This window comes from Galeopterus variegatus, unplaced genomic scaffold (assembly GCF_000696425.1).
Source record: "Galeopterus variegatus unplaced genomic scaffold, G_variegatus-3.0.2 Scaffold690, whole genome shotgun sequence".
Classification (NCBI taxonomy): Eukaryota; Metazoa; Chordata; class Mammalia; order Dermoptera; family Cynocephalidae; genus Galeopterus; species Galeopterus variegatus.
The window spans coordinates 236,794-248,839 of NW_007726801.1; the positions used below are offsets into that span (position 1 = coordinate 236,794).

The 12,046-nt window shown below is 49.4% G+C and overlaps 1 protein-coding gene across 1 annotated transcript in view; it reads right to left on the reverse strand.

The window, feature by feature from the left end:
- The window catches only part of TBXAS1 (thromboxane A synthase 1 (platelet)), a 150,757-nt gene that overhangs the window by 13,076 nt on the left and 125,635 nt on the right, over positions 1-12,046 (reverse strand). The window contains exon 9 of the mRNA XM_008571487.1: positions 4,991-5,082. Within this exon, the coding sequence (XP_008569709.1) occupies positions 4,991-5,082 (92 nt within the window). The remainder of the gene's footprint in view (positions 1-4,990; positions 5,083-12,046) is intronic.

A 12,046-nucleotide genomic window follows, 5' to 3' on the forward strand; every position in this document is an offset into this window, starting at 1 on the left:
CTACCTCTGTGACTGCTCAGTTGGCCTCTACTGTCTTGTGTGTGTGGTTGCCTCGGGTCTTGGGCCTCTCCGGGGAGCCACCTCTCTGGTTAGCTTGGACTCTGCTGGGCTGCTGGATCACGCATTGGCAGCCCCACAGGGTGTGTGTTTTCTGCTGAGTCTCTGCCTCCCTAGCTGGACGTCTCCCTGCTCTGTGCACACTAGGCGGGTCTGTTGGACCTCACAGAGGCGGCCCACAGGGTGTGTGTTTTCTGCCAAGTCTCTGCCTCCCTAGCTGGGCACCTCCCCGCTCTGTGCGCTCTAGACTGGGCTGAGATGTGTCTTCTGCTACCCTTGTCTATCAGCTGGGCCTTCAAGCCCCTGCTCGGCACCACCCCTCCCAGGAAGTCTTTCAGGTTTCCACTAGGCGCAGCTGACCGGTCGCTCTGGGTGCCTTTGTAGCACTGTATACGGCTTTCTCGGGACTTATCACCTTCCTCCTGGTATTGCAGTTATCTGTGTACTTGTCTTATCTCCCACACCAGAGCGTGAGCTCCTCGGGGGAGGAGCCCGCAGCACACAGTTCCTCTTTGATTCCCCCTGGCGCAGACTGACTCCGGCGCCCGCCTGCAGTCAGCTCTCCGGCAGGTTCAAGTGAGCTTGGGAGCACTCCGATCACACTTTTCCTAACCATAAATCGGTTAGGCGTTTTTCTGAACTGATGGCCGCAGAAATGGTATCTGCCTCCCAGTAACAGGAAGATTATCAGGGGCCGGAGCCCAGGGTGCAGTAGAGTGACAATTGGCCTGGCCCATTCTTCCCTGTCCTCCCGCCGCTGGCCAGGGGCTCCCCACACCACCAGCCCTGCCAGAGAACCGCGGGGGAAGTGGGATGTGAGGCCGGCCCACAGACCCCGGGGGGCCCCGTGCCGGGGCAAGGAAGTGGGAAGGCTCAGTGAGGAGCTGAGCCGGGCGAGGAGGGCAGGCCTGGCCGAGCCGGCCGGCTCCTCCCTGACCCAAGAAAATGGAGGCAGCCCCGGGCCGGTGACTGGCCTAGTGAGGCAGGCGGATGCCGGACGGGCATCTGCCCCACAAGCAGGGCCAGGCTGGGGGTCACTCACAGAGCTGGGCCTGCTGAGTGGCTCCCTCTCCGTTTCCGTGTCGTCCTAGCCACCGCTGCCTCGGGCTGCTCACTTGGTCCCGTGGCGTGGCTTGGGTGCTCCCAGGAATCTTCTTTAATGTCTGCCCTAGAAGACTCTGCTTTCTAGAAGCCTCTCCTGCTGGCTATGCTCCCTGGCTCCCTGGACCCTTGTGCAAGACTTAAGTTTAATTCATAGAAATGAACCAGCTGCAAGTACATCTTTTATCTACTTTGCAGAAATTTTGCTTTAAAGTTAGTATATAAACATTCATTGAAAACCAGCATTGGTTCAGAAACATCAGTATAACTTATGGAAAAGACAAAGATACAGTGGTCCTATTCAGAATTAAGTTTTATTAACAGAGTGTATCAACTGAAGGTGCATCTTATATCTGTTCTGAAATTTTCTTTTGATTGATTGAAACATAATTGATTATACGTATTTGTGGGGTACAGAGTTGAATATCAACACTTGTGTACAATACATGATGATCAAATCAGGATAAGTAGTATACTCATAGTTACAAAACGTCGTCATTCTTTGTGACCCTTAACCAGTTCCTCCCTATCCTCCCCCTTTCCCACCTCTAGTAACCTCAGTTCTGTTCTCTCCTGTTGAAAGCTCCATATGTTTTATTTTATTTTATTTTGGCGGCTGGCTGGTAAGGGGATTCGAACCCTTAACCTTGGTGTTATAAGGCTGTGCTTTAACCGACTGAGCTAACCGGCCAACGTCCCCTGCCCCACCCAATATGTTTTACTTTTAAAGGGTAGACTACATATGTTCGAATAGGAATATAAAATTTCTGGAAAGATACCTAAACTTTTACCACCATCTCCTCTAGGGGATGTGACTGGGGTGGAGGACAGCAGGGGGCTGGGGGGGGGGGCGGGGTTTTTGGATCCTTCTCTATTGTTTGTTTTCTGTTTTTGTTTTTGTTTTTAGCATAATCACGTTAGTTTGGTAATATAAATAATTATTTTAAGAATTAAATATAATTCTATGCTGGCTTTTACTTCAAATTGTAAGATTGGGCTTTCCCTAAAAACCTTAGAGGAAATACAATTATTACACTAATTGCTGTTATAACCTCTTCCTGCACATAAAAATAATTAAGAGCAAGCTGCCATGGTTTGCTCCATTCATCTCTCTGTCATGAGCCTTTCGTATAACAGACAGGAACAATAAAAAGCCAGGGCCGTGGGACCCCCATTTAGATCCTAAGCTGCTAATGCAATTACTGTGTGCTCGGAGCTGGTGGCAACTGCCAGTGCTGAAACCGGACCAGCCATGGGGGGCTGTGACATCTGCAACCCCAGTTCCAAAGGGACCAAACATGGCTGTTCTCTGGCACCCCTGCTTTTTCCTCTCTACCAGAAACGGCTTGGACCTGGATGTAAGACCCCTGGAAGCTGGAAAATGTAGCCTTCCCTTCTCTGTGTGGCTGGGCCTCCTGTCTGGCTAGACTAGGCCACATAAGAGGCCTGCAAGATCTGCTGAATTGTACTGCACAGAAGCCCGGATTCACATTAATCACTTAAACAGGAATCGTTATGTTTTCCACAAGAGCCATTCTCAGTATTTTTTATAGATAAGTCAAATCGTGTCAGTGCTTGGGAAATGTCCAGATACTTTTCTCAGATTAAAATAAAATAAAATAAAATGCTCATTCACCAACATTCACTCCCAAATCCTTTGCCTGGGCCAGAGTGTCCTCTCGTCTGGGTGAGGATCACGATGCCTTGCCTCTCTCTCCTTTCTGTGTTTGCTAAGAGAAGGTGCAGCGCTGGTATGATTAGAAACTCCTGTGGAGTAGGTGCGGAGGAAGGCAAGGCCTGGGAGGTCCAGCCTGCCCGCGATGGCGCTGGACTGGAAATGACAGTGACGCCGGAGCCCAGTGCCTGCGGCCCCCACTGCAAGCCTCCGCTGCACTGCCCAGGGCGTGTGTTCTCCCACGTGCCATCCCACCGAGTCTCGTGACACTCCTGTGGGGGAAGTGGTGCTGGCATTGAGTCCCCACTTAACACATGGGGAAGAGAAGCACAGAGCAGTTCGGGGCTTACCCAAGGTCACACAGTAGACCGGGGCAGGCGGGGCCTGTCTTGACTCTCCCTCTAGATCTGTCCTATGTCATCAGGGAGCGCAGGCAATGACTGTGACTTTATGTGGGAACTTTAACCAATGCATCTGGACTCTCTCGCTTCTGTCCTACCCTCAAGTGAGATCACCAGCATCCTGGTGCCCATAGCAACTGACTTAGCCTGCACCGACTTCTTTCACACATTACTGTTTATAATGAGTCGGTAGGAGACTCGGCCGCAGCATCTTCAAGAGCTTGTTCACTTTGCTTCTCAACATGTCATCTGTACAAGGCCTCATGGGATGAATTCTTGATTGAATTTAGAGCCAGGAAATAGGGTGTTTTTTGGTCAATTTATGTATTTTCCTCCCACTAGAGAACACAACTGTTCAACTCAGCCGGTCTCCCTCTCTGCCAGGAACCTTAGCAACCAAGCCAGGCCAGACCCTGGTTATCGGCCATCTCAGGGACCCCACAGAGGCTTCTTTCCTTAAACAGCCTTTGTTCTGTTTGATTACTGATCGTTTTATTTTGACCTTCATTGTAACATGTATACCACCTGCCTGCAGTCCCTTTGGAAGAAAGCTGGATGTAAATCATGAAAAAATTTTAAAAAGATTGGATGACACTTTGCGGGAGGCCCCCAAGGAAATCAGGGAAGGCTCTAGAATCAAGTCTTCATGCCGGTGCCAGGAGACCGCGAGGAGCACCTGACTCACTGGCCTGCTCCCGTACCCCGAGCCCACAGCCCCATGTGCTGGAGGACGATGCAATTGGACTCACACCGCTGGAATTTCCTATATGTGCTTCTGGGCCCGATCATTGGGCAATATCTGCACTCACACTCTTTGTAATGTTTTTGGTTTGAAATATAATTTTGACATACCCTCAAATCAATGATGTTTTCTCTTTGAAAATAGCAAAACGTGTTTCCATATGGCTCATGTGATATATTAATTTGTAGAAGCGCTGAGTGGAATTGATGCTCTACGGTTTAATGCTTTGTTTTCCTTCTTTCTACAATGGAAACCTGGCCACTGTTCCACTCTCTCTAAGAGTCTGGGTGCCATTCTCCATGGGGTGCCTCATTTGGGGCAGTCTGCAAGAAGCAGAAGACTTGATTCCTACTCTCAAGGCACGTACAGATTGGTGTGACTGGCTGTACATTAGTGAAATGTCGTGGGGGGGTGGAAATGCATCCAAGGATGTAATATGAAGTATAGCTACAGCTAACAGTGCTGGGGAGAGAGGCAGGGAGGAACGGGAGGCGTGCTGGAGGCAGACCTTGGGAGGTGAGTCTTGTGTTGGAGCTCCGGGGATGTGACAGGTGAGGGCTGTTGCACAGCAGGGAGGAGCATCCTGGGCCTTGGACGGTCCCCTACTGGAATGTCAACTCTAAGGGCAGGGACTCTTATCTGTTTTGTACATGGCTGGTTTATCAGTACTTGGCACAGAGGAGATGCTCATTCAGTAGTTGCCAAATGAATGAACGAACAGACAGGGAAATGACAAAAGACATCAAAGATGAAGAGGCCAAAGAGAGTGCTTGGGTCGGGAGGAAGCCATGCTAAGAAAAGGCCAGCGATGCTTTGAGATGGTAGTTAACCTATAGGAAAATGGGCCAGACATTTATGTCACCGGGAGATACAGAAGAGCCCAGGACTCAGACCTCGCCTCCAGGAGCACATTTGATACTTCAGTGGGTGACAGGCTGAGAACCAGTGAGGGCCCCAAACAGCGATGCCAAAGGGGCCCTGGGGTGTAGGGTGGGGCAGGGGGCCACAACATACCTGAAAGCCGGCGGATACATCCTCAGAGTCTCTGCAATCACCATGTCCAGATAGGGCAGGCCTTCCTGGAGGCTGCAGTACTCAGGGGCCGTCTATCGCAGGGGAGGTGACAAAGGACGAAGGTCGTGTTAGACGGAGCCTCAGCCGTTTGTCTCTCCCTGAACTTCAGAGTCCTGCTTCAACTTGAGCAATCATTTAAGTGCAAACCCCACAAATGGAAAGTAGTTGCAATACAGATGGCATTAGATTAGCCTCCGCGCGCTGTGCCTTCCTTTCACGGTGCTGTACAGACAAGCCGGCACAGCTAGGACTTGGGGGTCTTTGAGTGAAGACACAGAAGTTGGGTTATGAGACCACAGCTGGTGGCGTCTGTTGAGAGCTGATGCTGTGACTAAGTATTGCCCATACATGGCCACATTGAATCCTCCCAGCAAACCAGCGTGGCAGCTGTTTGCCCATCTCTCAGATGAGAAGACTGGGGCTCAGAGAGGCTGTCACGTGAGTAGTGACTGGTACACCATGATGTACATAAAAGACAAATAGTGGAATAGCGAATAAATAAGTAATAGTTTGCAATGTCTGTAAAGGATTAATAGTAACAAAAAACCAAAGAGCTACTATAAATCAGTAAGAAAAGACAACTCACTAGAAAAATGGTCAAAGGATATGAACAGGTAAAACGAAGAAGAAAATGAATTGCCATGATAAAAAAATGCAAATTAAAACGACAAGACTGTTTTTCAAGCACCAGATTAGGAAAAATCGGAAAACACTGGTTAGATTTTAGGGGTGCAGGTGCGGGAGCACGACAGCGGTACTCCGCATCGGGGGAGCCTAACATCCCCGGGCGACTCCAGCTGGAGTGACACTGTCACTCTGGCTCCCGGCCTGAGGAGGAGGGACAAATCTCATGGAAAGTTATGGAGCAGGATGCGGGCACAGCTGCGGGTAGGATGGGTTAGGATGGAGTTAGGGGAAGGTTATTGCTTCCCTGAGGATGGATTTTCCCCAAATAACCCCCGTCTCTGAGAGCCTCACCCCCGCAGAGGTAGCGTGAGCTACCTGGTTGGTAGGTGGCAGCCTCGCTTTTTTCAATTAGGTAATGCTAATCAGGAGGCGGCTCCTGGGCGATGGCTTTTTTCGTTTCCTCTGCTCCCCAGATCAGCAGGAGGCAGCACCCCAGGGCAGGTGCATCCTGCGCTGTCAACTTTCCACAGCTGGGATCCGCGTGGCCTTGCTCCACCCGCAGGGGGCGCCACTCACAGCCCTGGGGCCGGCCCCATGGTGGCCCTGCCTGGAATCTAACCCAGCGTCTCTCCAACTGAGCTCCCCAGATCAGCAGCAGCAGCAGCGTCACCTGGGACCATGTTAGAAATGCAGGGTGGGGACAGAGGGGTGGGAGGTAGGGCAGGGGCCGGGACACTGGAGTCTTGAAGTCCACGGAAAATATCTGGGCTAAATCTATGATGGTACAGCCATTCAATGCAGCCATTCAGTGATGTCTGTAAGTCAAGTTGCTGAAACTATGTGTAGTCTAATTCCATGTCTGTGCATGTTTATGAACTTGGAGGACAAGGAAGGTATTTCCACTTTGTAATAAAAAATAACAATTGGTTGGTTTTCCCCAAGCTCTCCCATCTTCATTTCTGGGAACTTCCTTCAGAAAGTTCACTTGACCCTACATAGATGAGCGAGTGACCAGTAAGAAGGGCCTTGTACCTGGGGGTCAATGCTCTGTGGTTGCTGTCTTGAGATTCTTAGTAACTTTAGCTTTGAATCTGTTTTGGATCATGAGTGGGGGCTTGGCTGGTCCCTCCTGCGCTGCCCCCGCAGGATGAGTTCTCAGCCACCTGCTCTTCCTGCCCCCTGGAGCCCTCGGCCCAGCCTGACTTCCCCTCCCTGCCCTGCCCTGTGACCACTGTTGCCCTCCACCCCTGGCAGCGTCCTGAGAGCGGGCACAGAGAGGGTTGGGATGGGGTGCATGCACCTTGCAGCAGCTGGGGATGGGGGCATGGTGGCGGCCGTCCCTGCCACAGGCTGGCAGTACTCGGTGAATGTGGTGGGACTGGCCAGAGGCTGCATCTTAGTGGGGACGAACCTCTGCCTACCCCTGGTCCAGATGCCCAGTATGTCAGCACAGAGGTTAAAAGATCCTTGGAGGTCACGGTCTACTGTGGATGGGAGGCGGGAGGCGGGGTGAGGGGAGGCTATGGGAAGGAGTGACACCTGAATCAACTTCACTAGACCCTGCCCCACGCTGGGTCTTGATGCTTGGGTCTGGTGGCTGGCAGGGCCCTTGGGTGACTATGAGGGTCTAGACTACCCCAGCTCATCTGGTATATCCAGGCCAGAAGGAATTCTCCTTGGAGAGGCTGGGGTGACCCTCTTTCCTTCCCTCCAATCTTCATGCGTTTGGTTCGTGTTTGTCTCTTCTGGCTAGCAAGTCACAAAATACAAATTGTGTAATTTCAGTGATTCTGTGTATAACTTAAGTGCTCTGAAATTTATGTTTAAAACTGGCACTGCATGGGTTCAATCCCTGTACTGGCCAGTCACCCAAAACAACAAAACAAAAGAACAAACAAAAAAACCCTGGCATTGCATGATATGAAGATGAATGGTATAATGCATGCTAATAATTTAAACTTTAGAAAGACATTAAATAGAAAATTAAAACCACCGTGATAAGTGGAAAAACAGATCACAAAAGAAAGGGAGAAGCTTTGTATGGACCATTCGTGGCGCTTTTCCCTGCTTTTTGAGCAAGGGTCCCACATTTTCATTTTGCATTGGGCCTCACAAATTATGTAGTCGGCCCTGCAGGCCAGTTGAATGGCTCAAGGGGACCAGTCTGGAAATTTGGATCTAGGGCAAAGGAAAAGGAGTTGTTCTCCAGCAGGTGGAAGATGAACACAGGCAGGTCATGATCTGTTGGTGGCTATGTTCTGCCTCAGGGATTAATGAGCAGAAAACACCAACCGGCCTCAAGAAAGGAAATGAATTTGATGTGCAGAGAGAAGCAGAGCAAGGCGCAGAAAGTCTATTTCCTGGTGCCCAGAGAGTTCCGGTTCTATTTCCCACCTGCTCCAGACATGTAGCCCCGGGGGTGGTATCTCAGTACCTTCCAGCAGGTTCTCACTTTTGGCCAAAGTTAGTGACATTCTGAATTGTGTTATCTGCAACCCAGGAAGTCTTAATAAATGCAGGAATATAAAAAGTAAAAATAAAAACCAGAGGTGTGGTGCACCAAAATACAGAACTATATGTCAAAAGGAAAAAGAAACCAGATCTGGGAGCAGCGTCCCTAACTGGTAAGTGGTGTTGGTTCCCCAAATAAAATTGGATGGGTTGTCAGCTGTCAGAAAAGTTTTTAGGGTAGGCTAAGGGAATTTTGTATTATAAAATCAAAGTCTTCATTTATTCTCTCCCTGGATGGGCTTTTCACTGTGCTTCTAAGGTCTTGGCTCAAGATACACATGTAAGGATCATCTTGGTCCAGTGGTTCTCGAGGTGGCACAGGTTAGAACCAGCCAGTTGGCTTTTAATAGACACAGACGCTTGGGCCCACTCCCCAGGGGTTCGATTGTTGTCCTGAGGTGGGGCCTGGGCGCCAGTTCTCCTTTTTTTTTTTTCCTTTTTGTCTTTTTTTACTGACCGGTAACGGAATCGCAACCCTCAGTGTCGCGCCCGTACCGGGGACCAACCGGCAACGGGATCGCAACCCTTGGTGTTGCGTCCGCACTGCGCTCAGCCAGTGAGCGGGAACCGGTCTCCACATGGGATCCGAACCTTCGGCGGGAGCGCCGCCGCGCTCCCAAGCGGCACACTCTCCAGTGCGCTACCAGGCTGCCAGTTCTCCTTTTAAAGCCCATTGGCCTTTCTAATGTGCGGCCAGGGGTGTGAGGACCACTGTGGCCCCCTGTCCATCTATCAGAGACCAGCCTCATGCCACTCCACAAGGAAGGAGTGGATGGATGGCAGGGAGGCAGGCACACACCTCCACGTTTTAGGCTAAGCCAGTTGAGGTGACAAGTCCCACTGACAGACCAGCCCACCCGATGTTCCCGAAAGAATTACAGGCAAAGCAAGGACAAAGCGGTCCTGGGCAAATCCCGCCAGCAGAGGGCAGCAAACGTGCGGTAAATGAAGAAGACTCAGTCCCCGAAAAGTCCTTAGCAATGATTGCATCCAAATTCTTCATGACAGAGACGAGGAAAACGAGACCCAGGGAGGAAAGCCTGTGAACCCAAAGTCACAGCTAGAGCTTATTCTAAGTGTCCCCATGTATTCAGCAGTCCCTCAATGAACACCTTGTGTGCGTCAGGTGCTGGGCATCTAAAATGATTAAGTTCTGGCCTTTGGGAAAACAAGCTTCTAAGAAAGTCATTGTACTGAACATGTAAAGTGTTACAGATGAGGAATGGAAAACTAGTTCTGTGCAGAAGATCGTTCATTTGCTTATTCAGCAAATAAATATAGAGTTGGTGCGTGCTATTGACCAGGCACTGTGCCAGGCACAGGAGACCTGGCTTTAAGACACGTTGTCACTTCTGCCCTTTTGGGGCTTCCAGTCTATCAGGACACAAACAAGTGGATGGGGGCAGGAGGGACACACATCTCAGACATCTGGGATCAGGCCAGCTGCCAGCAGGAAGCGGTGTCTAAACTGAGATCTTTATGATGAGTAAGAATAAGCCACTGAAAAGCGGGTGAGCTTGTTTGGTTGCTGGTTCAAATGAACCAGCCTTAAAAAATTTTTTATGGATCAATCAGAGGACTTCGAACCCAAATGGATATTTGATGCTCTTAAGAAATTATTCTGGTTCATATTGTTTTTAGTGTGATGATGGTATTGTGGCCATGCTTTTGAAAAGAGTTTTTTGCTTGGGGCCGGCCCGGTGGCACACTGGAGAGTGCGCCGCTTCCGCTGAGGGTTCAGATCCCATGTGGAGACCGGTTCCCGCTCACTGGCTGAGCGCAGTGCGGGTGCAACACCAAGGGTTGCAATCCCGTTGCTGGTCCCCGGTACGGGCGCAACACTGAGGGTTGCGATCCCGTTGCCGGTCAGTAAAAAAGACAAAAAGGAAAAAAAAAAAGAGTTTTTTGCTTGTTTTTTGGCAGAGGACCAGTATGGGGCTCTGAACCCCTGACCTTGCTGTTAGCAGCAACACGCTCTATGGAGTGAGCTCACCGGCCAGCACAAGAGTTCTTATCTTTTAAAGATATATACTGAGATCTTTACAGATGATGTGACATGATGTCTGGGATTTCTTTTTAAAACTGGAAGTGGGGGAAGGGTGGGAAAATAAATGAAGTCGAATGGCCGTAAGTTGACATTTACTGAAGCTGGGGGATGGGTGCACAGGGGTTCACTCAACCATCCTTCCAATTTGTAAGTGTTAAGGTTTTCCATAATAAAAGTTAAACTACGAAGTAAGAAATTAAGTCCTAATAGTGTATGGAACAGCCTACGCAGAGACTCTGAGGTACGTTTAGAGAATGAAGAACAGTTCCGTCAGGCTGGCCAAGCGGGAGAGGTGCTGTTCTGAGCTGGACCTTGGATGGACGGAGGTTTGCCTGGCACAGAGGGCAGCCCCAGCCTGGGCAACCATCTGAGCTAATTAAGAAGATGTCGGATGCAGTATGTGAAGAAATGAAACTGAGAAGGTGGGTGATGCTATATGAATGCTACAGACATATTTTTCTTTGGCATCTAGAAAACACCAACAAATTAAAAACAATTTTTTTTTGGCAAGGGAGGGTAGAATTCATTTGAGTGAAAAAAGGGAGAGGGAGGGAAGCTTAGTCAAGAAAGTGCTTTTCCTTGGAAGAAAAGGCTGGCAAGCTCACCCCACCTATTTAAAATAGAAGCGCATCCACACAGCCAGGCAGGCAGGCGGGTGGGCCTTCAGGCTGAGCTCGGTGGTCCAGCTGCCCTGTGCGTGGCCTTGGCTTGCCCAGAGCCTGCCAGCACCACCAAGTATCTGCATTACTAAATGCTGGTCAAGGTTGAGGTGGGTCTGCTTGGCCTCGAGTGTCAGGAAAACTTGGGGGACTGAGCAGAATATTCCTTTATTTCAAGCCAGGAAGCACTTTAAGTGTCTGTGTTTCCAAAAGATGCCACTAAAAAGCGATCCCCAAGGGATCTCCCTGACTGCTGTTGCCAAGGCCAAATTACACAGAAGTAAAGTTGAGAGGAATCTTAAAAATCAGCCCATCCAGGCTCACACCCAGTGAGGAAGCCCCCGAGGCTTCTCTCCCTGACCTTGGCCATGCCTCCGGTAGCTACTGGGTCCCACCCTCCAAGGCAACATCAACGGGTCACCTTGTCTGTAAATTGGGATGGCAGTGTCGTCCCACCCATCTCGCAGCATAGGGCAGAATAAGACAGTTAAAGTGAAAGTCTTTGGAACCTGTAACGTACTCAGTAAGCAGGTAATACCTCTGTTTGGACACGTTCAGTGGCAGGGAGCTCCCTGCAGCACGAGGCATCCTGTGCTCTGTATCAAGCTACTCTGTCAGCATGTGTTAAGGGAGAAAGCAATTCTAAAATCCTATGCAATTCATTTCCGCTGGGACTTATTTTACAAAATAAGTAACCGTGTCCTCAGAAAATTGAAAATTAAATATTGGGAAAAATAGAAATTAAAAAAATAAGTAGAATCTTTGCCTCATGGTTTACATTCTCAAACCAGAATTTCTTAATTTTCCAGCGAGACTTTTTCATTTCAATGGGCAGTCACGTCTAATTTTATTTCTAAGGTTCTTGGTCTATCATATGGTTTAGAATCTAGAACATGATACTTAAATGCACTGTATTAAGCCTGGTAGTTAGAAAACTCTATGGAAAATCTATTGATAAATTCTTTTTTTAGTATAAGTGCTGCCGAAGTGATCGTGATAAATTCTTTTAAGTAGGAAATACTGTCTCCCTTTCCTGTTAATCTTACTTTTCTACATTTACATTTTTGTGTATTGTTCTCTCTGAAAGCTCAACACACACACGCACACAGAGTCACTCACACACCTACACATATGCCACATACTGGGTGTGTG